Consider the following 25,862-nt stretch of genomic DNA (forward strand, 5'->3'; position numbering starts at 1 on the left):
CTTTGCATACCAGCTAAATATAGCTAAATGGAGGTCAAAGGACCAATGTTCTCTCAGTAGGTCATGGATATACCTTTTTGATTTATGCAAAGTTTGCAGTTGAATGGAAGATGAGAGCAAGATTTAGTATAAAGATTCATCCCTTACAGTTGTACTCACCTCACATGATGTGAAGGTGTGTCATTAAATGTTACGTGTCATCAGAAAATGACCTATTGTTTAAATCAAGTTTTTTTATATTAAACATTTATTTTTAATTTTTGGTGATTTTTTTTTGTATTATTCATGCCATTATCTACAATCCTCAACATTGAAATTGCACCACCAAGAAGGAAACATTTTGGAATTGTGGAAATCACAGGATCGATAGACATGTTAATGATATGCAAATGATAAAAAAATGGAAACAAAATATTCTTAACGTCTTGATTTATTCAGTATCGAGTATGAGTGCCATGAGCAGAAATACACGCACTTACACGACTTGGCATGCTATCAATGAGGTTATTCATGGTTGTCTGAGGAATGTTATGCCACACTGATTGCACTTGGGCACGCAAATCATCAAGATTGGCTGCTGGCAGTTCCCTTTACAATTGCCGACCAATGACGTCCCAGATGTGCGCGATGGGAGCCAAGTCTGCAGGCCATGGTAGCACGTTTAGGCCACACAGGCTGTTTAGAGTAGCACGAGCAACATGCGTCCTCGCGTTGTCCTGTTGAAAAGCGGCTTCTAGGACACTTTGGAGTAATGGCCGTACCACTGGTTCTACGACCAAATCAATGTAATGCCGAGGTGTTAGTGACCTGAAATGAACACTAGAGGGGTCAGACTACCGTACATTATGCCACCCCACACCATAATGGATCACTATGCACCATTCATTTAATAAGACAATCTGTCCATGGAGCGGTTCGCCTCTGCGCACCTCTTGCTGTCATTCCCGTTTGTTGTTGTTCTTCCAACCTCCGGGACACGCAACATTGAACAGTGCTGACATCTCGGCCTAGGCGCGTAGCGATCTGCCAGAGTGATAAACCAAGGTTGCTCAGTTCAAGGATTCTGTCTCAGTTTGCAACAAGTGGCGATAACTGCCACGTCGATGAACGGGAGGCATCACACAGTCATCCCACACCACTTGATCCGATTTTTGAGGTTTCATGTGGCTAAAAAACTTTGCATTCAATCTGGCTTTTATGCCTCCCACATGCCTCAGATTGGAGCTAGGTGCTTGAAAATGTGATAATTTGCAGATCTTAGCGACACCTGCTACTTCTTTGATTGCATAACTTACGGCTTACCCTTCTTGGTGTTGCAATTTCAATGTTGAGGAGTGTATATTAAAAAAAATAATCCTAACATCTTGCAGTTTTCACTAGCCACTGATCCTCACATCCGTGGGCTGTCCGTTATTTACGCACTAGTTCCTTGAAATGCCAAAAAATAAAAAATAAATAAAGAAATGGGCACCAACACTGACATCAACAAATGAAGTCACACGGAACTGCAACGCATGAAAAATGTGTCCATATTTGTGCGGAAGCAAAACGGAAACGCTCGTCTGAATCTAGCCTAACATGCATACCGTGCTGCGGAGTAGGCCATCTCCGGAGTGTATAATATCTTCTACATTTTCTAAGGGTTTGATGAACTGTATACTGTGTTGTATAATTAATAAATTGCAAAAATGTGCACAAACTGTAGCAAAACTCCAAGTCAAATACACACCGTTTTACTGCAATTGGAATTTCACTTTTTAAATCTACATAAAAGGTTTAATAACTCACATTTATTGTTTTTAGACTCCACTCCATTCATTTTAATGGTGCACCTGAGCTCCCACAATTGTAGGAGAGTCATTAACTGGCAGAGTTCTCCTTCTGAGGTACCATCACCATACATGCTTTGCGAGGGGTGAGTGTGAACAACAGGTGCAGTGGGCCTGCAACACTGGCTATTCTACTCCAACTATTCTAACCCTTCATAGGTATCTAATAGTTGCCCTTGTTAAAAGTGCCATTCTCACAGGACCACTTTCTCCTCTAACCTGTGTGCTATAATAATGATCGATTTTAAAGAGGAGTTAAAAACTTCACACCTTGACCTTATTGACCTTATCAAGATGCAATTTTAGCTCTTTCCCCTCTAAAACGAACAACTAAAAGAGTAACTGTTGTTTTCGTAAACTTTTGACTTCTCATAGTGAAATCTCATACGTTTTGATCGGTTGGGATTTGGATGCCGAGACCCCCACCGATCGCTGAAACAAATGGGCAGAAGCTCTCACCCGAGTGCTTTGCCTCTTCGGCTGCAATTGGCAATGCTAGTATGCCTGAAGACAGGTATTTTCATAGACAATCTATGAGCACGTCATCAGGCTGAAAACGCTCTTATAGACTTTCTATGTAATCACCCATCTTCAGGCATACTAGCATTTCCGATCACAGCCAAAAAGGCAAAGCACTCGGGGGAGAGCTTCTGCCCGTTTGTTTCAGCGGTCGGTGGGGGCCTCAGCACCCAGTTCCCAACTCATCAAAACTTCTGACATGTCATAATGACACGTCAAAAGTTTCTTGATACACTAAATACTCTTTAAAGGAAACACTTTACAATGGTGCTTTAAATTTATTTATCAGTGGGTTTAGATTATAATAAAGGTAAAGATGAAATTCTCTCGCGAGCTGCATCATTTAGGGTGCTCTACTACACGCAGTCTAGGCTATTGTTACCACCCCCATGCACTTTGAAAATTGTAACCATTGGAAATAAACTTGGAACATTGTTTCCTTTTAATATCCTTCCCAAGCTCTGGATCAATCTTTTCTTTTCTTCTGTTGCCTTGCCGTGTGCCGTCACGCAGGATCCGAGCGAAGTCTGGACCGAGACGAGTAGTGGGTGAGCTGGAGGATTCCTCCCAGTTTTTTCTTATACACGCAGTCTACTCTAATCATCTTGGTTGGCAGGTTTTCACCAATGTCATGGTGTGATTAGTGGCATAGCTATAGGGGTCGCAGTTGTCGCAGTTTGACCGGGCCCCTAAGGTCACGTCACGTGAGGGGCTTTCCAGCCTGTGTGGAAGAGCCGATGCGGAGGAGAAGACCCCTGGTGAGCTGCAATGTATATGTGTCATATTGTGCTGTCTGTGTTTGCGGTGGAGAGAGGAGAGGGAGCCTTTAAATTACAGGCCCCTCTCTCCACCACAAACATATACTGCACAATACAACACTTTACAAACTGTGGGTCGCGTCCCCCTGGTCGTGTGAAGACCTCCAGGGGGTTGCGAGCCACTCACTGAGGTCCCGGTTCCAACTGAATCTGCGTCTCCAGGACGCAGATACAGTTGAATTCAATGCTGGAGCAAGCAGCTGATGGCTCCTTGCACCGGCATTCACTGTGTGAACTGTCTGCGCCGAGTCACTTATAGCACAGGCCAAAGGAGGAGAAGGATCTCCTCCACTCATCGTGGAAACGGGGATAGGTCAGCAATTTTATAATTTTTCTATTAGGCACCTATGGGGGCATTATACTACATGGGGGCTGATATGGTGGCAGCTGTGGGGGGTATTATACTGTGGGGGCAGCTATGGTGGGCATTATACAGTGAGGCAGTCATGGGGGGCATTATAATGTATGGGGGCAGCTATGGGGGCATTATACTGTGGGGGCAGCTATGATTGGCATTATACTGTGGGGGCAGCTATGTGGGGCATTATAATGTATGGGGGCAGCTATGGTGGCATTATACTGTGGGGGCATTAAACTGTGTGGATGCAGCTAGGTGGGCACTATACTCTGGGGCAGCTATGGGTGTCAATATACTATGGGGCAGCTATGGGGGCATTATACTGTGGGGGGCAGCTATGGAGGGCATTGTACTGTGGGGGCAGCTAATGGGGGCATTATACTGTATAGAGGCAGTTATGGGGGGGCATTATTCTGTGGGGCAGCTATGGGGGCCATTATATTGTGTGGGGCAACTATGGGGGACATTTTACTGTGTGGGGGCAGCTATGGGGAGCACTATACTGTGTGGGGCCATTATACTGGGGAGGCAGCAATAGAGGGCATTATACTGTGGGGACAGTTATGGGGGCATTATACTGTAGGGGGCAGTTATGGGGCATTATACTGTGGGGGCAGCTATAAGTGGAATTATACTGTGTGGGAGCAGCTATGGGAAGCATTATACTGTGTGGGGGTATTATACTGTGGGGTCATCCATGGGGGCTGTTGAGTAAGGCATCTGGGCATAGGCATGCGCAGTGGTCTGGTGGTGTTGGGGAGGGGTAGGGGGGCCCAAGCTGAATTCCTGCACCAGGGCCCATGAGTGTTTAGCTACACCCCTGGGTGTGATATTATATAGATCCTACCTGTTAAGGTAGTCATACACATTAAATGCATGTAGGCTGAACCCGCCTATTTGGCAGAATCGGACGATTATCTTATGTGTATGGCGGTGTCCCGACTCTCCCCCGGCGATAGATGTTTCAACATGTGAATTTCAACATGCCCGATCCTTTTGTTCATTATTAGCGGCTTTCTCCCTGAGAACACATGCAGGCTCGGCCGAGTCAAGTGTGCATGTGAATGGGGTAGCCGGGAGAAATAGCTGTCGGCCGAACGATTGTTCGGCCGACAGCTATCTATAATGTATGGCCAGCCTTAGCTAATCTCAGACAATTGGGATTGCTAGGAGTGTTCTCATCTATACTAACTGGCTATGTCCTTTTGATCTAGATGCTAGGCAGAACGTATTAACCCCAAAACTCTGGTTCTCAGAGCTTTATAATGGCGGCATATAGCACTTAGCAGTTTTACCCTTTAATGGCATCTTTAGGGCATCTGAATCATCTAAAAAAAAAGTACAGCAACAAAACAAATAATGTCAAGCATACAGTACATACTTATTAATCATTTGTAAATATTTTTTCACAACTTTAAGAAAAATTCTAACCTTACTCAACATGCAGGCATAATTAATAGTTCTCCTTTATTGTTTTAAAAGCTTACCTCAATTGGAGCAATTGAAAAGAATCAAATAAAAATGGGCAATGATCGAAGATGTATTAGCTTCTTAGCCACAAATGAGTACTTCAATACATTACTTAATCAATACATGGAAGAGTCTCAATTTAGTTTCCTATATTTGGGAAGTTGCCATATACTAATTGTGTGAATTACGCGTCCGCTAGTTGGCTCAACTTAAGTTTTTGCATGCATGACTAGAGATTGTAGGATGTCAATATTGAAATGTTTCATTAAAGCTCAGCAGAAGGACATTTTATGAAGATCAATATGAAGGTTACATAATTTCCAATAATCTGCTTTTGATGTTAAACTATTTATTGCAATAACTCCCTAGGTGCATACTTACCTCCTAATTAATACTATTATACTATTAATGCCTCATGGATCAGTTATCACCATCATACGGTGAGATCACTGGGCAGTGAGTTACGACACCTCTCAAAGGACAAAACCCATCCTACACAGTATAAACCAGCAAACACATGCTGTACAACTACAGTGTTAGGAAACGTCCGTCACTTTTAGGTTGTCATGACTACTAGCCAAGCTTCTGGGTGGCCCTGGTTTGAGATACAGAGCCAATCTTATTTCTCTGTCTGCAACCTATCAGGGCCAAGGGTGGAGTATTTGAGTCTGTTCAGTTTTTTCATTGTTACTTGTGACATATGCTACACACGGCACACACCCCGCATATTGGACTCATGCCACACATAACCTCTCATAACCTCGACATACTGCACAGGCGCAGCTCACCATTGGACACATACATACAGATGTAGCCAAGTTTATCTTGACTCTGATGACTTGCTGCAGCGTGATATCACACAACAAAAGTCATTGAAAAAGTCAAATTAAAGTTTCTTGCCAATGTGCATTTAATGCGTTAAAAGTCAAGATAAAGATGGCTACATGTGTAGTATTCACATTTTGGATGTGCCACACACATTGTACACGTGATCCTACACGCACATCACATGCATTAGAACATACTTCACACACTCCACTTACACGAGATATATGCCACACACAAACACTCAAACACTAAAACATGGAGCACAGACGCCGCTGACACATTAGATATGTACTTCTTACGCCATACACACATTGGAGACCTGCGACACACTTTGGAGATATGCTTGCATGTTGGATACATGCCACAGACATCACGCACTCTGGACACATGCTGCATGCACCACACGCTTTGGAACATACTGTATACACGACACACTCACATTAGACTTACCAAATATATTGGACACATGATGCACACAATTCACACAAAGTGGAATATACTGCTCACAAGTCAAAAATACATTGTACACATACTACACGCACACACTGGACACATGCCACATACCTGCCACTCATACATTGGACACTTGATGATGCATATATGTCACTCACACATTGGGCACATACCATACACACCTGCTTATGACTGGACACACACTACACATATTAATCACAACGCATATATGTCACTCACATTTTAGACGCAGGCGTCACACACGCTGCTCACACAGTTTGCATATATCACTCACACACTACACATATCACTTAGAATACAAAGATCAGTCAAACACTTCAATACATTTAATACTTGCTTTCTTTTGAAGGTAACTTGATACAGGCATCTCTGCTTAGCGGACACCAGGATAATAGCACTGCTAAGCTTTGCCCATTCATGCCGTCAAACTAAGTCCCTTTAAAATGCAAAGCGACAACCCCACGTGCCATTACTAAATGTACTGCAGGAAAACCCTCTCTAAGCCTCCCTCATTCCCTTTTCCGCCAGCTTGGCCCCTAGAAAATAGGCTAAGTTGGAGTGGCTACCTACTGTTGGCTCCTGGGCCCCTCTTCTATCTGGGCCCTGTGTAGCTGAACTGGCTTTACAGGCTGTTTGTCCGCCCCTGCCTGGGAGTAAACAATGAAGGTTCCTATTAAATGACAGCTATCAAAGATTACCATGAAGAATTGATACAGAGTGTATATAAGAAAACTGTATAACTTTTCACAATACGAACAATAACCTGTATGTGCTGAAACGGTAATTCTCCCGATAGGAGAAATTTTCCTACAGATTTTAATAATGAATAACTACACATGTGTAGGCACTTTTCCATCAAAAATGGGCACACCCATTCTTGGTATTGGTGTAGGACCCAGTAGTCATACCCCCACTTGTCAGACTTTTACGTATGCCATAAAAGTCATCTGTTGGATTTACTTTTTTACAAAAATGTAGACAAAACACTTTTCTGAGGTTTGCCCAATGGCCATAGCCAGAAGTGACCCACAGCCCCTAAATCAGAGACCTAAAAGCTTGGAAGAAGGTTTGAAAAAATAAAAGCAAAAAAGAAGAAAAATAACAAATTCTGCATTGTGTTAACCCAGCTCAAGCGTATTATAACTATGGTGGTTAGTAAGGGATCCATGACATTTATTGCCTGAGGGCCAGACCACTCTGAGTTGCCCCTTGCACCGAGCATAGATTCAATCTTGCATATCTCTGCACAGTTTGATGTATGGAGGTCTCATAGTGGTAGGTTGTGAGTAGAGAGCTATGAGAGGGAAGGAGGAGGAGGTTCTAGGCGCTGTGCTTGGCCGGCACAGAGCACTGGGAGCTAAAATGGCTGACAGGAAGTAGCTTGTGTTAAAAACTGAAGATAGCAGAAGTCTGAACTTACAAGACAAAGACTGCACAGCTTCTGGCATTTAGGGACACAGTCAAGTTTTTACTTTTGGCTGAAGGTACATAAGATGTTCTGAGCCAAGCCTTGAAAGAATGATATATTGTTAAAAAATAACTCACAAAATATTATAATCAAATAGGTTATAAGTATAAAAGTTAGACTAATATATTTTTTATTGTTGACTATGTTTTAGCAATCTGTCTGTTAGTCTAAAAATGGGTTGGATTCAGACTCAGGTGTCTCATTTGTGAATAAAATAATCTATTATATTATATGCCCTTCTGATACCCAGTATCATAAAATATGCCAGTTATGTAAGGAAACGGGTTGAATCCTTTCTGTAAATTGCTGCCTTCGGTATTGAAAAACACAGTAGATTGCTGACAGGGGACACTGCAAGGATAACCTGACTTTTACAACTTAACCATCTCTTAAATAATTCATGCATATTATTCAGACTTTATGCAGTTTGACAGCCATTGATTTCACTGAGACCCTGTCTGTGGTTTCATGCACAGAAAACATGCCATTTCTGATAAGAATGAACAATCTGCAAGTTGGTAGGAAATTCAATCGACTTGGAAAAGGCACGACTGACAATGGAAAAATCTGAACTTTAAGCCAGATTTATTAAGAAAAATAATACCCCTATATAGAGAAGGACGATAGATATTCAAACATACCTATGTTGCCCAAGTCAGCCCATCGTGAACTATAAAAGAAAATCCTTTTATTCCTCTGGTGCCATATCCAAATGAGCACAGAAGAGTTCTGCAATCCAGGAATTGTCTGACATTCAAAGCAGAAACCACATAGAATGCAGGACACTTCCCGTATTGCAGGACTCTTCAGTCCTCATTTGCATACGACGCTTCATGTGACTATATGGAACAAAAAATTACTATTATTGTTGCTCGATTTAAACAGCCAGAAATAATCAATAAATTTTTTTTTTAGCTTACCTTAGAAAGTCCTCCTACTTCCAAATAGAAACAGATGACAAATACATTCCATGCTACCCAAAATGCTGTCCAGACTGTGTACTAAAGAGAAAAAAAAGTTACGGCCTTTCTTAATATAAATTCAAGTCATTATAAATATCATAATATCTATTGCCCTCTATTTAATAACCACTTGGACTGCAGATATGGGCGGCATCTGCTAGGGCTTTGTTCACACTAGCATCATGGCTTCCATTTATAAATGAGTAAAAACAGCTATGTCAGATCTGTTTTCAAAAAAACACCAGAGAATCCTGCCAGCCCTAACAGGCACTGCAGGAATATATTCAGTAGTAATATTAAATAAGGGAGTTACAATCTGTGTAACTTCCTAATATTATCTTTAACAACTTAAGAACTGGCCTACTTTGGTCCTTCAGGATCAAGCGGTTTTTTTTCTCACTTTTTCAGCATAGCATTCCTAGAGCCATAATTGACATGACTTACAATTATAACATAATTCTCCCACCGACATAGCTGTATGATGGCTTGTTTTTTATTAGATAAGTTGTCGTTTTTATTGGCAACGTTTTGGGGTAATTATTATTTGATTAACTCTTATTAATTTTTTGGGGAGGTTTTAACGCACTTGCGGATAGTATGCAGACGCAAAAGCGCAGTCGTCTACATGGGGCCTAAGGACGTTGAAGTTGGGTTAATTTAATCGGTTTTACAATGCTTTGGAATCCTTAGCATTATTACCTGCCAGGGTGTAGAGAATATTTATTTCAAATTATTTCAAATGAAATATTCATTTTTATTTAATTAATGATTTTTAATGTAATTTTCCCTTGTGGTTAATACAGATATGAATTGATAATTAGAGTTGCTATGAATAAAGTATTTTCAGGCAAGTTCCCAGCCAGCATTTTTGTTTAACCCTTTAATGATCAGACTCTTTTTATAATTTTTTTTCTAAGGTTAAGTATATGGTTTAACAGCTAGAATTTTGACACACAAGAGTTTATTTTTGTACCATTTTTATTTAAATGCTTTCTGCATTTATGCTGTTATTGCAGTTGCAGTATGTCAAAATAGTGGGAGATAAACACATTTGCATATTTTCTAAAGGTAAGTGATGGTTTAGTTTCAAGTTAAAGTGATTTTAGCATATTTTTCGCAATACAGAAAAAGTTTCTTTTTATACCACTTTTATATGAATATTTTTTTCATGTAGGCCAGGAGCACACATTCAGTACTTGGTGCAGGTTTTTTTTAACCAAACACAGAAGTGGACACAAGAAAGGAGATGTGTCAGTTTTTTCTTTATACCGTTCCCTACTTCTGGACACACTTCTGGCTTTGGCTCAAAAAATGGAGCCAATAACTGCACTAAATACTGTGTGTGTGATCTTGGCCTTATCATGTTATTATAGTTGTAGTATGTAAAAATAGTGAAAATAAACCCCACAAATTTGCATATTTTTTATAATTTAATACAATGGTGGTCATGTGTTGTAATTCTGGCATTATGCCAGAAATGTGATTCGTCACCATTGAGCCCTTCTGATACTTCTGATTGGCTGCAGAGGTTGCATGCTACATGCATGTAAATAACCACCGGGATCCACCTGTGGCTCGCAACCCCCTGCTGTGTGGCTCACCCTAGGAACCTTGAGATATAACCATATGCTCTTGCTACAAAGTGACATTCACATTAACAATATTACAGACATATCCTATCCCCTGAAAAGTACCAATTTGGGTGTTGGAAATCCAGTGTGTTAATTTCAAATTGAAATATATACCTGCAAATTAAAATTTCGTAATTTTGTGTTTCTCTACATTTAATATGTTAAATGTGTTTTACTTAAATGTGGGTCCCAGCGATCACTCAAAATTAAATGTAGCTCTTAAGGTATCAAAGGTTGGGGACCGCTGTCCTACATGAAGGAGTCCTGAAGGAGTCCTGGCACTTGATAAATTAAGGGTTCCCTCTCTCGCTCTAATGGGAGATTTTCACTAATTAGATTTTCTGATTATAAAAAGCCATTAACTTTATTGGTACAATAGTCCCAAAATCTTATCACTCAAGCCATTGATGGGGTCCTAACTAAAGGGGGTTTTACACTGGGAAGTTATTGAGCAAACGATCGTTCATAGAACTCTCATTGACGATAATTGCCCTGTGTAAACAGGGCAGCGATCAGCAGATGAATGAGCAAATGCTCGTTCATCTGCTGATCGTATAGTTTAAAAAAGTAAAATATTATCGTTGTCAGCAGCACATCTCCCTGTGTAAACAGGGAGACCCACTGCCGACATGCTAATAATGTATGGGGACGAGCGATTAGAGTAATGACCGCTCATCCCCATCCATAGTTCCTTGTGACAGGAGCAAACGAGTGCCGATCAATGAGCTGTCTCGTTGAGCGGCACTCGCTGCACCGGGCAAAATCGGCCGGTGTAATAGGGCCTCTAGGGCCCTTTTACACCGGCCAATTATCGGGCAAATGAGCATTCATGAGCGAGCTGTCTCGTTGATCAGTGCTCGTTTACACGGCCCACGTCGGGCTGCCTAATAGGACCTTAAGGGCCTTTTTACACGGGACAATTTTCTGTCAAACGAGCGTTTACAGAACACTCGTTCCCAATCGTTCCCAGGGAAACGATCAGCTGATAAACGAGCAAACGCTCGTTCATCGACTGATTTTATAATTTATGCAGCAATAAATATTATTTTTGTCGACAGCACATCTGTGTAAACAGGGAGCTGTGCTGCCGACATGATCGAAAAGCATGGGGACGAGCGATTTTTCCCCTTTTGAAAGGAGCAAGCGAGCACAGATCAAAGAGCTTTCTCGTTGATCTGCGCCAGTTTACACTGCCCACGTCGGGCCGTGTAAGAGGACCCTAAAGAATCCCCCCAATGTAATCTAAATTACAAGTCAGAAGATTTGAATGCAGATCTTGTTGGGAATGTCAATGTTCGTGAAAACCTCGATAACAGTGATCATAATATAGTTACATTTTACCTATACTGTAAAAAAACAAACGCAGGCTGGGAGGGCAAAAACATTTAATTTGAAGAAAGCCAATTTCCCCAGGATGAGGGCTGCAATTCAGGATATAGACTGGGAAGAACTAATGTCAAATAATGGAACAAATGATAAATGGGAGATTTTCAAATCTACTTTGAGTTATTATAGTGCAAAATTTATTCCTACAGGTAACAAGTATAAACGACTCAAATTAAACCCCACATGGCTTACACATTCTGTGAAAGGGGCAATACATGACAAAAAAAGGGCATTTAAAAAATACAAATCTGAGGGTACAGCTGTAGCCTTTGTAAAATATAAAGAGCTTAATAAAATCTGTAAAAATGTAATAAAATCAGCAAAAATACAAAATGAAAGGCAGGTGGCCAAGGATAGTAAAACAAATCCCAAAAAATTCTTCAAGCATATAAATGCAAAAAAGCCCAGGTCTGAACATGTAGGACCCCTAGATAATGGTAATGGGGAGTTGATCACAGGGGATCAAGAGAAGGCAGAGTTACTAAATGGGTTCTTTAGCTCTGTATATACAACTGAAGAAGGAGCAGCTGATGTAGCCGGTGCCAGTGCTGTTAATATATCAGTTGATATACTGAATTGGATGAATGTAGAGATGGTCCAAGCTAAATTAAATAAAATAAATGTGCACAAGGCCCCGGGACCAGATGGGTTACACCCTAGAGTTCTTAAAGAGCTTAGTTCAGTTATTTCTGTCCCCCTTTTCATAATATTCAGAGAATCTCTAGTGACTGGCATAGTGCCAAGGGACTGGCGCAGGGCAAATGTGGTGCCTATTTTCAAAAAGGGCTCTAGGTCTTCCCCGGGTAATTATAGACCAGTAAGCTTAACATCCATCGTGGGGAAAATGTTTGAGGGGCTATTGAGGGACTATATACAGGATTATGTGACAATAAATAGCATTATAAGTGACAGCCAGCACGGTTTTACTAAGGACAGAAGTTGTCAAACTAACCTAATCTGTTTTTATGAAGAGGTGAGCAGAAGTCTAGACAGAGGGGCCGCTGTGGATTTAGTGTTTTTGGACTTTGCAAAGGCATTTGACACTGTCCCCCATAGACGCCTAATGGGTAAATTAAGGACTATAGGTTTAGAAAATATAGTTTGTAATTGGATTGAGAATTGGCTCAAGGACCGTATCCAGAGAGTTGTGGTCAATGATTCCTACTCTGAATGGTCACCGGTTATAAGTGGTGTACCCCAGGGTTCAGTGCTGGGACCCCTATTATTCAACTTATTTATTAATGATATAGAGGATGGGATTAATAGCACTATTTCTATTTTTGCAGATGACACCAAGCTATGCAATATAGTTCAGACTATGGAAGATGTTCATGAATTACAGGCAGATTTAAACAAACTAAGTGTTTGGGCGTCCACTTGGCAGATGAAGTTTAATGTAGATAAATGTAAAGTTATGCATCTGGGTACCAACAACCTGCATGCATCATATGTCCTAGGGGGAGCTACACTGGCGGATTCACTTGTTGAGAAGGATCTGGGTGTACTTGTAAATCATAAACTCAATAACAGCATGCAGTGTCAATCAGCTGCTTCAAAGGCCAGCAGGATATTGTCGTGTATTAAAAGAGGCATGGACTCGCGGGACAGGGATGTAATATTACCACTTTACAAAGCATTAGTGAGGCCTCATCTAGAATATGCAGTTCAGTTCTGGGCTCCAGTTCATAGAAAGGATGCCCTGGAGTTGGAAAAAATACAAAGAAGAGCAACGAAGCTAATTAGGGGCATGGAGAATTTAAGTTATGAGGAAAGATTGAAAGAATTAAACCTATTTAGCCTTGAAAAAAGACGACTAAGGGGGGACATGATTAACTTATATTAATATATTAATGGCACATACAAAAAATATGGTGAAATCCTGTTCCTTGTAAAACCCCCTCAAAAAACAAGGGGGCACTCCCTCCGTCTGGAGAAAAAAAGGTTCAAGCTGCAGAGGCGACAAGGCTTCTTTGCAGTGAGAACGGTGAATTTATGGAATAGCCTACCGCAGGAGTTGGTCACAGCAGGGACAGTAGATGGCTTTAAAAAAGGGTTAGATAATTTCCTAGAACAAAAAAATATTAGCTCCTATGTGTAGAAATTTTTCCTTCCCTTTTCCCTTCCCTTGGTTTAACTTGATGGACATGTGTCTTTTTTCAGCCGTACTAACTATGTAACTATGTAACTATGTAACAGTGAAGAACACTATTTAGAATAATTTCCAAAGTGATTTTAGAACTAAAGATATTTTTAGCAGAATTTTGTCCCAGTATGTCTTTGAACTCCCTGGTTCTTCACATGAGAAATCTACAGGTGTTAGAAGACAAGCTTCAATTCACAAAGAAAGAAGATTTTTCTAATTAAGCTAACAAGGTAAAATGTACTCTATTTCGTTACACAGTCTTCTAAATATGTAAATGTGTATCAACATTATAGTTATATAAAGGTATAATTTGTCTATATAATTTTTTTTATAAATATATATATATATAATTGTTTATAATCCTAACGCCCGTTATGCCTTTGCTTAAAGGGAATGTGTCGCTAGAATTTTTTTTTTTTTTTTTTAGTTAGTTAAACAGTTAGTGTATAGGTGATTAAACATTGTTCTAATTTTTTTAATTTTTTCACGAGTCAGGAAATATTATAAATTAGATTCTAATTTATAACATTTCCCAGCGCTGGTCACTAGATGGAGCAATTCCCAAAATTGCAGCATTGCATGTGGTAAAGCAACCACATTGCTTTATGCAGCAAAATTTGAGAAAACTCACTCGCTCTAGTGAGCTCTCAGAATCCCCCCCTCCTTTATCCTGGCTAGTGCCGGGAGAAACGAGGGGATTGAACGGTCAAACCTCCTACACTGTGTGTCGCCATTTTTTGAGCTAACACACAGTATAATAGGTTAACATACAGTAGTAAACACACAGTAAAACACGTACATACACAGACCTAACTTACCTGCTCCTGCCGCCGCCGCTCCCTCCGGTCCGTCTGCTCCGTCTGCTACCTCCGCTCCAAGTGCACAAGTCCGGAAGCCGCGACCGGAAGTAGTAATCTTACTGTCCGGCCGCGACTTCCGGTCCACAAGCAAATGGCGCGGACGTCGCACAGTTCAATTTGGACTGTGTGGGAGCGGCGCATGCGCCGTTCCCACACAGATGGCGTACGGGCCCCGTTCGCATTCACTATGGGACTGTATGTGCCGTATTCCATGTCTGTATGTGTCGTTAATCGACACATACAGAGATGGAAAAAAAAATGGCAGCCCCCATGGACAAGAAAAAGTGAAAAAATAAAAAAAAGTAAAACACAAACACACAAATAATTTTTTTTTTTTTTTTAAATAAAACACTAAAAGCAAATTGATATAAAACATTTTTTTTTCGTGACACTGGTCCTTTAACTGTTTCCACATGAGTCCATCTCTCCTCCCCTCACCCAACTACAGCTCCCATGCACTATTCACTTTCCTGAATCACCTTAAACCATTTCATCCCACTGCTTAACACAAAAGTCACTTTAATAAATCACTGAACCATCTGCTGTCTCTCTCTCCATTCTCCTGCTACTCGCTGCAGGGGACATCTCTCCCAACCCTGGTCCTCCCTTTTCTTCTGCCAAGCTCAACCCCTTACCTGCCACACATAGAAATCCTGCAAATCTCCTTAACACTCCTTTTATGTCTTCTCCTGTCTCTTTTAACTGTGCTCTCTGGAACTCTCGGTCCGTGTGCAACAAACTCACCTTTATTCATGACTTATTCCTTTCTAACTCTCTCAACGTCCTGGCTCTTACATAAACATGGGTACAGCTGTCTGACACTGCTTCCCCTGCTGCTCTATCTTATGGTGTCTCCACTTCTCTCCCTAGACCTGAGAACAGACAGGGTGGAGGTGTAGGCATACTTCTTTCCCCACACTGCACTTTCCAGGTCGTTCCCTCTGTCCCCTCACTCACATTTCCCTCTTTTGAAGTCCACACCCTCAAACTCTTTCGCCCTTTCTCTCTCCGAGTTGCAGTTATCTACCGCCCCTCGGGCTCACCCCGCCAATTCCTGGATAATTTTGCTGCCTGGCTTCCACAATTTCTATCCTCTGAAACACCAACTCATCTTGGGTGACTTTAACATTACCCATTGATAACCCAATCTCCTCATCTGCCTCCCAGTTAATATCTTTAACCTCCTCCCTAGGTCTGTCACAACTTACTAATGCTCCTACACATGAAGACGGCATTCACTTGACCTGGTCTTCTTCCGTCTCTGCTCAGTTTCTGACTTTAATAACTCTCCTCTCCCGCTCTCTGATTCCAACCTTCTCTCCTTTACTATCAAAGATTCTCTGCCTCCACAGCACATGCCTACGTATCAGACATACAGAAATATACATGCCATTAACACTCAGCAACTCATAGACAGTCTACAGTCCACATTGTCCCCTATCTCTTCCCTCTCCTGTCCCAATCTGGCCGCCAAACATTGCAATAACAAACTCAAAAATGCTTTGGATGAAGCAGCCCCCCCAACACACCGAAGCACCCGGCAAAGACGTCCACAACCCTGGCACACACCTCAATCCCGCTTTCTTCAGCGGTGCCGAACGTCTGTGGAGAAAATTGCACTTTTCAGCAGATTTCCTCCATTACAAATTTATGCTTAGAACTTACAACTCTATCCCTTCACAAAGGCAAACAAGTCTATTTCACTTCTCTCATCTCCGCACTGTCTAATAATCCAAAATGTATTTTTGATACTCTTCATTCCCTCCTTAGTCCTAAAATGCAGACGCCAATAACAGATCTCAGTGCTGAAGACCTGGCCACTTATTTTAAAGTTAAAATGAACAACATTCGGCATGATCAGGGGCGTAACTAGGAAAGACTGGGCCCCATAGCAAACTTTTGACTGGGGCCCCCCTCCCCTGGGTGTCACACAACCCCCCACTTGTAGATAGTGCCTTTTTTACAGCCCCCCCGTAGATAACTCCATACAACCCCCCCTGTAGATAACGCCATACAGCCCCCTCTGTAGATAACGCCATACAGCCCCCTCTATAGATAACGCCATACAGCCCCCCCTGTAGATAACGCCATACAGTCCCCTCTGTAGATAACGCCATACAGCCTCCTGTAGACAACACCATACAGCCCCCTTTGTAGATATCTACAGAGGGGGCTGTATGGTGTTATCTACAAGGGGGTCTGTATGGCGTTATCTACAGGGGGCTGTATGGCGTTATCTACAGGGGGCTGTATGGCGTTATCTACAGGGGGCTGTATGGCGTTATCTACAGAGGGGGCTGTATGGCGTTCTCTACAGGGGGGACTGTATGGCATTATCTACAGGGGGACTGCATGGCGTTATCTACAGGGGGGACTGTATGGCGTTATCTACAGGGCGGGTCTGTATGGCATTATCTACAGAGGGGGCTGTATGGCGTTATCTACAGTGGGGGCTGTATGGTGTTATCTACAGGGGGCTGTATGGCGTTATCTACAGAGGGGGCTGTATGGCATTATCTACAGGGGGGCTGTATGGCGTTATCTATAGAGGGGGCTGTATGGTGTTATCTACAGAGGGGGCTGTATGGCGTTATCTACAGGGGGGGTTGTATGGCGTTATCTACAGGGGGGGGCTGTAAAAAAGGCACTATCTACAAGTGGGGGGGGGTTGTGTGACACCCAGGGGAGGTAACGCCATACAGCCCGCCCGCCTGTAGAGAACGCCATACAGCGCCCCCCCCTTTAGGGAATGCCATACAGCGCTCATCCCTGTAGGGAACGCCATACAGCGTGCATCCCCCCTGTAGGGAACGCCATACAGCGTCCCCCCCACTGTAGGGAACGCCATACAGCATCCCCCCCCCCTGTCCTGTAGGGAGCGCCATACAGCGTCCCCCCTCCAAAAAAAATGCGACCTACAGCGTGTCCGACAAAAGACATGTATCCCCTATCCACAGGATAGGGGATACATGTGTGATCGCTGGCAGCGATAAGGAGAACGGGGCACTGAAAGTCCCCCCAAGTTCTCCATGACTAACCTCTGACTTCCGGCGTCTGCGCAGCTCACTAAAAATGAAAGGAGCGCTGGTCACGCATGCGCACAAGCGCGACCGGCGCTCCATTCATTTCTACGGAGCTGCCGACACAGACCCCGGAAGTCCGAGGTTTGTGATGGAGAACTTCAGGGGACTTTCAGTCCCCCGTTCTCCCTATCAATGCCAGCGATCACACATGTATCCCCTATCCTGTGGATAGGGGATACATGTATTTTGTTTAATGGCAGAGCGAGGAGATACCTCCCTGCTCTGCCGTAGTGTTCAGTGGCGTCGCGCTGTAGCAGCCCTAGCGGCTGCTAGCGGAGCCTCCGGCCATGGTGGGGGCCCGTGCCGGCGGGCAACACGGGCCCCCCCATGCCGCGGGCCCCGTAGCAGCCGCTACTGCTGCTGCGGCGGTAGTTATGCCACTGGGCATGATATTATCTCCCAGTCCCCTAGTAACATCGATCCCCTGCACTCCCTCTTCACTTTCATAATTTGACCCAATAACAGAAGAAGAAGTCTCTAGGCTCCTCTCTTCTTCTCATCCTACTACATGCTCCAGTGATCCTATCCCCTCACACCTCGTCCATTCCCTCTCACCTGACTAACATTTTTAACCTCTCTCTTCCTTCTGGAATCTTTCCCTCCTCTTTTAAACATGCCATTATAAACCCATTACTGAAAAAAAAACAACTCTTGACCCATCCAGCGCTGCTAACTACCGACTTGTCTCCAAACTCCTGGAACGCTTGGTCTACTCTTGCCTTAACCACATCTCTCTGCTAACTCCATTCTTGACCCCTTACAATCTGGTTTCCGCAATATACACTCCACACAAACTAATAAAGTCTCAAACGATCTCTTGGCGTCTAAATCTAATGGCAAATACTCTCTACTGATTCTTCTGGATCTCTCTGCAGCCTTTGACACTGTAGACCACAAACTCCTACTTAACCCCTTAACGACCAAGGACGAAAATGAACGTCATGGTCGGCTGCTAGTTCCCGCACCATGACGTTCATTTTCGTCCGCATTTCAAACTGTCACTCTGTGTAAACACAGAGTGACAGACCCGCGCTGACAGTTGTCCCCGACAGCTGAGACATCAGTCTTGCCGGACAGTGGACCATCGCCGCTGATTTCGGCAGTTAACCCCTTAAGTGCGGCGACGGATTGCCGTCGCCGCATTTAAGTGGTTTGAAGCACATCAGCAGCCCCCACGAAGTGATCGTGGGGGCTACCGATGCTTGTCACGGCAATCGGAGGTCAGATAATGACCTCCGGGTTGCCATGCACGGAAGCCTCGGAGGAACAGCCTCCGGCCGTTCCTCCTCTGCTTCCTGTCAGTGTGACAGTCACGTCACAATGACAGTTGGAGTACATTACACTACGTGTGTAGTGTAATGTACTCTAGCAGCGATCAAAGCTGCAAGACTAAGTGTCCCCTAGTGGGACAAGTAAAAAAAGTAAAAAAAAGTAATAAAAATGTTTTAAAAAAAGTGTAAAAATAAAAGTTATAAGTTCTATAAACACTAAATGCTTTTTTTCCTATAATAAGACTTTTATTATAGAAAAAAATTAACACGTTAAAAAAGTACACATATCTGGTATCACCGCGTCCGTAACGACCCCAACTATAACACTATAATGTTATTTTTCCCGCACGATGAACACCCCAAAAAAATAAAAAACTACGACAGAATCGCAATTTTTTGGGTCACCAACGCTCCCTAAATAAAGAATAAAAAGTGATCAAAAAGTCGCATGTACCCGAAAATAGTACCAATAAAAACTTCTATCCGTCCCGCAAAAAACATGCCCTTACACAGCTTTTTTGACTAAAAAATTTAAAAATTATGGCTCTCAGAATATGGCGAAACAGAATTTTTTTTTTTTATAAATAAGTCATTTTATTGTGCAAACGCTAAAAAAAAGGACCAAACCTATATACATATGGTATAGCCGTAACCGTACCAACCCGCAGAATAAAGTAAAAATGTCATTTATAGCGTACGGTGAGCGCCGCAAAAAAAAAACCTAAAAAACGGTGTCAGAATTCCTATTTTTTGCTCAGGATTGCAAAAAAATTGAATAAAAAGTGATCAAAAAAAATCGCATGTACCCCAAAATGGTACCAATGAAAACTACAGATTGTCCCGCAACAAATAAGCCTTCACACCACTCTATTGATGGAAAAATAAAGAAGTTATGGCTCTTGGAAAGCGGGGAGTGAAAATCTAAAATAAGAAGGCAAAAAATGGATCAGTCCTGAAAGGGTTATGTCAGGATTCTGTTGTTGTACTGCAAAATTACCACTAGTGGCCGCTGTTTTACACTTTGAAGAATTGTGCTGCACCTTTACTCCTTACCACTGGAGGCTGCTGTTTTGTCCTTAAACTTGCCCTTAACCAAGATGGCAAATGTTGCATCGTGTGAACCATCTTGTTTCCTGTTTGGGCCTACTTCAGACCACATGGAATACCAAACAGTGCTTGAGTATTGTGACTTGTTCCAGTCTCCTGCTCCTGAGAACTGTCTTTGCCAGACTGTTCCTACTTCCTTGCTGCTACTACTACTACTCGTGTTCCACCCTCCAAGCACTGTTCCTGGGGACGTCTCACCGGGTTCTGCACTGTGCTCCGCTCGCTACTTCTGACCATAGGATTCCAGCAGTGTTCACCAGTATCGTAACAGGATACTCAAGCCATTTCCATGGAATCCGCCAGAGAAGCAAGTTTGGAGGTTCGTGTGAACAATATGAACTGTTTGCTTACTAACATCTTTGCTGACATGCAAACTTTAAAGACTAAATATTTGGCGTTTGAAAATCAAACAACCCATGATGTTCAAGTTTATGGACAAGCTACACAGGGTTTACAAGGCATGGTGGCTCAGCAAGCAGAGCTGATCCGGGAACTTCAGACTCGAGTTGTGACCCCAGCCTCTTCATCTACCCTGCAGCTTCCACCATTCAGGTTTGGTGGGGATCGTGACAAATACCGTGGATTTATAAACCAATGCAAGTTATATTTTGGTGCACATCCTGCTCACTTCCCTACTGATAATTCAAAGGTGCTGTGTATTATTATGCTTCTGACACATAAGGCTGTAGCCCGGGCAAGCCCTCTTATTGAAACCAACGATGCTCGGCTTGATGACTTGGACGCCTTCCTAGCAGCCATGAGCCAAGTATTTGATGATCCTAACCGGTGTACTACAGCAGAAGCAGCGTTGATGGCTCTACGTCAGGGCAGACGCTCTGTTGCCGAATATGCCACAGATTTCAGACAGTGGGTGATGGATACTGAGTGGAATAATGCTGCAAAATTAACATTCTTTAAAAAAGGAATATCTAGTGCACTTAAGGACGAGTTAGCACGGGCTGAAGCTCCCACAGAGTTTGATGATTTTGTACACCATTGTATCCGAATAGACACTCGGCTGTCAGAGCGTTGACAAGAAAAATGGGGTTCTACCTGGTCCCGTAATAATAACTATTACTCGTCTGCTTCAGCTCCCACTCCTAGAGACTCTGAAACAAAGAATTACCAAGAACACCAAGCTGAACCTATGCAAATTGACAGTATACAAAAGCGTGAAAGTGCCGACAGAAGAGAACGAAGGTTTAGAGAAAATCAATGCTTCTATTGTGGTAAAACTGATCACTTCCTTATCAATTGTCCATGTCGTCAACGCAAGATGGTCGCGGTAGTAGCAGATCATGAATTCTCTGATGTAGAATCTGTTTCTTCTGAACAAGTGCCACCAGTGCATGCACTCATTCATTCAGTCTCCTGCACAGCACCCAATATTAAAAAAGAACACAAAGGCACTCATTGCTTTATTCCCATCAAGTTTAGAATTGATTCTCAATGGATATCCGCCTCTGCCATGGTGGACTCTGGAGCAAATGGGAACTTTATGGACATTTCTTTTGCTAATAAACATGGTGTAAAATTTCAAGAGAGACTGTCACCCATTCTTATGGAAACTGTAGATGGATCCCCTCTGAACTCAGGTCCAGTTGATCAAGAGACTGAACCATTGGAGATAATTATGAGACCTAATCACCATGAGGTTCTATCTTTCCTATTAATTTCATCCCCACATTTTCCAATTATTTTTGGACTACCATGGCTGCAGGCTCAGAACCCTACAATTGACTGGGAAACCAAAGAAGTGTCTTTTCCATCAGAGGTCCCCTCCTCAGAGTCTTTAGAACAGAGAACAATCTCACGAAAAGATTGAAGGGGAGCTTGAAGTATCTCCTAAATTACCTCCTCTATATGACGAATTTACAGATATATGTGACAAAGAGAATGCTAATAAACTTCCTCCACATCGACCTTACGATTGTCCGATTGAACTGTTGCCTGGAGCAGCTATACCTTTTGGATGCATCTACCCATTAGCAGAGCCGGAACTGAAGGCTCTTAAAGAATACATAGATGAAAATTTAGCTAAAGGTTTTATTCGTCCATCTTCATCGCCAGCAGGTGCACCTATTTTTTTTGTTAAAAAGAAAGACGGCTCTTTGAGACCTTGCGTGGACTATAGAGAATTAAACAAAGTCACAATTAAAAACCGTTACCCTCTGCCATTGATTCCGGAGTTGCTGGATAGAGTTCGTCAAGCTAAAATATTCACCAAATTGGATCTTCGAGGTGCATATAATTTGGTTCGCATTAGACCAGGTGATGAATGGAAGACAGCGTTTAGATCACGTTATGGACATTATGAATACCTAGTCATGTCTTTTGGACTTTGCAATGCTCCTGCAACCTTTCAGCATTTTATTAACGATATCTTCAAGGACTTGTTAGATCAGTTCGTAGTCATCTATCTGGATGACATATTAATCTTTTCTAATTCTACAGAAGAACATCAGAATCATGTGAGAATGGTGTTGGAACGTCTGAAAGCATATCAACTCTATATCAAGTTGGAGAAATGTGAATTCCATCAAACGGAAATACAGTTCTTGGGTTATATCATTTCTCCCCTAGGGTTACACATGGATTCTAGCAAGATTCAAGCAATTAGAGACTGGCCAACTCCAAAAAATGTGAAAGAGGTCCAACGATTTGTAGGATTTGCTAATTTCTATAGACGTTTTATCAAGAATTTTTCGGGCATTATTACACCAATTACCCAATTAACAAAGAAAAGGATACCTTTTGTGTGGTCTCCTCAGACACAAGATGCTTTTTTCAATTTGAAAACAAAATTCACAACAGCCCCTATACTGGTTCATCCTAACCCTGAAAAAGCGTTTATTGTTGAAGTGGATGCTTCAGACTGTGCAATAGGGGCTATTCTATCACAGAGAACTGGAGAGAAAGATTTGCTGCACCCTTGTGCTTACTTTTCTCGAAGTTTGACTTCTGCTGAAAAGAATTATGACGTGGGGAACAAGGAACTCCTAGCCATCATTGCTGCTTTCAAAGAATGGAGACATCATTTAGAAGGCACAGCTCAACAAATAGTGGTTCTAACTGATCATCGTAACCTTGAATTTGTTAGATCTGCCAAATGTTTGTCTCCCCGCCAAGCCCGGTGGAGTCTGTTTCTAAATCGTTTCAACTTTGTGATCTCTTACAGGCCTGGTTCCCGAAATGGTAAGGCCGATGCCTTATCTAGGTTGTTCTCCAATGACTCCTCCTCGACAGTACCACCAACAACTATTCTTTCCGAGTCCAATTTCCTGGGGGTGATCCATAGCAAGGACTTGCTTGATGAGATAAAGGAAGCCTATGAGACCGACCCAATTCTTTTGCACCCAGCAGAGGAAGTGTCCCTAACCTTCAAAAATCAAGTATGGACTAACAAGCACTGCATTTACGTTCCAGAAACTGTAAGATTAAACGTGCTAAAATTAATGCATGACTCTAAACTAGCAGGTCACAAGGGGATTCAGAAAACACAAGAATTTCTTTCCCGCTTCTTTTGGTGGCCCAATTATCAAAAAGATGTGAAGAAATATGTTTCTTCTTGCAACACCTGTGCCATGTACAAAACTCCTCGTACCTCACCCATGGGATTATTGCAGCCTCTGTCAATTCCATCTCGCCCTTGGGGATCTATCTCTATGGACTTTATTGTCGACTTACCAGTCTCCAAAGGGAAGAATTCCATCTTAGTAGTGGTTGATCGGCTCACTAAAGCAGCCCATTTTATTCCTTGCCCTGGACTACCTTCTGCTAAAGAGACTGCTGATCTTATAATTCAGAATGTGTTTCGTCTTCATGGAATACCAGATGAAGTGGTTTCGGATCGCGGAGTACAATTCACATCAAGATTCTGGCGGAGTTTTTGCACAGCACTCGACATAAATGTCAGTTTGTCTTCTGCTTTTCATCCCCAGTCTAATGGTCAGACTGAGCGCACAAATCAAACGTTAGAACAGTATCTCCGATGCTACATCTGCCATTTACAGGATGACTGTTTCGATTTGCTTCCAATGGCGGAGTTCTCCTACAATAATTCTCAGAATGCCTCCACTAAACAAACACCGTTTTTTGCAAATTTGGGTTACCATCCCAGTATTCTTCCCAATCTTCCCAGAGAAACTTTTATTCCTGCAGTGACTGACAGAATACAATCACTTCAACAGAATCTGGAAATGCTAAAAATTACATTATCAATTGCCCAGGAGAAATATAAAGAAACAGCAGATAAATCTCGTAGACCTTCTCCAACCTTCAAAGTGGGAGATGAAGTATGGCTTTCCACCAAGAATCTGAAACTTCACTTACCTTCAGCAAAATTGGGCCAAAAATTTATTGGTCCTTTCAAGATTATTGGACAAGTAAACTCAGTGGCTTTTCGTCTCAAACTTCCCAGACCAATGAGAATACATCCAGTGTTCCATGTATCCCTATTGAAACCTGTTGTTTCAAATCCATTTCCAGGACGCCACCTGCCTCCCCCTGATCCTATCGAAGTTGATGGACAAGAACATTATACTGTTGAAAACATCCTGGACTCCAGGATATTCAGAAATCGGTTGCAATATCTAATAAAATGGCAAGGATATGGCACTGAGGATAATTCGTGGGAGCCCGTAGGCAATCTCAATGCTCCTCGACTGGTTAGGGAATTTCACCAAAGATATCCAGATAAACCAAGTTAAACATCGTCCTGAGGCCGCTGTCGAAAGGAGGGAGTAATGTCAGGATTCTGTTGTTGTACTGCAAAATTACCACTAGTGGCCGCTGTTTTACACTTTGAAGAATTGTGCTGCACCTTTACTCCTTACCACTGGAGGCTGCTGTTTTGCCCTTAAACTTGCCCTTAACCAAGATGGCAAATGTTGCATCGTGTGAATGATCTTGTTTCCTGTTTGTGCCTACTTCAGACCACATGGAATACCAAACAGTGCTTGAGTATTGTGACTTGTTCCAGTCTCCTGCTCCTGAGAACTGTCTTTGCCAGACTGTTCCTACTTCCTTGCTGCTACTACTACTACTCGTGTTCCACCCTCCAAGCACTGTTCCTGGGGACGTCTCACCGGGTTCTGCACTGTGCTCCGCTCGCTACTTCTGACCATAGGATTCCAGCAGTGTTCGCCAGTATCGTAACAGGTTAATTCATTTCTAATGAAAAAACGTATGATCACATGTGGGGTATTTCTGTACTCGGGAGAAATTGCTTTATAAAAAATGGTTGTTTTTTTCCGCCTTTATCCCTTGTGAAAATGAGAAAATGCAACATTTTAGTGGAAAAAATGTTGATATTAATTTTCGCGCCCTAATTCCAATAAACTCTGCAAAAGACCCGTGGGGTGTAAATGCTCACTATACCCCCTAGAAAAATTCCTTGAAGGTTTTTCCAAAATGGGGTCACTTTTGGGGGGTTTCCACTGTTTTGGTCCCTCCAGTGCATTGCAAATGCGACATGGCACCGAAAACCATTCCAGCAAAATCATAAATCCAAATGGCGCTCCTTCCCTTCTGAGCCCTGCTGTGGGTCCAAACAGCAGTTTATTACCACATATGGGGTATTGTCGTAATCGGGAGACATTGCTTTACAAATGTTGGGGTGCATTTTCTTCGTTATTCCTTGTAAATAATAAAAAT

At 42.5% G+C, this 25,862-nt stretch overlaps 1 protein-coding gene across 1 annotated transcript in view; it reads right to left on the reverse strand.

Moving 5' to 3' along the window:
* NKAIN3 (sodium/potassium transporting ATPase interacting 3) overlaps nt 1-25,862 on the reverse strand; it is a 538,022-nt gene that overhangs the window by 228,619 nt on the left and 283,541 nt on the right. Inside the window, exon 3 of the mRNA XM_075828311.1 lies at nt 8,685-8,765. Within this exon, the coding sequence (XP_075684426.1) occupies nt 8,685-8,765 (81 nt within the window). The remainder of the gene's footprint in view (nt 1-8,684; nt 8,766-25,862) is intronic.

Source organism: Rhinoderma darwinii, chromosome 5 (genome assembly GCF_050947455.1).
Source record: "Rhinoderma darwinii isolate aRhiDar2 chromosome 5, aRhiDar2.hap1, whole genome shotgun sequence".
NCBI classification, from domain to species: domain Eukaryota; kingdom Metazoa; phylum Chordata; class Amphibia; order Anura; family Rhinodermatidae; genus Rhinoderma; species Rhinoderma darwinii.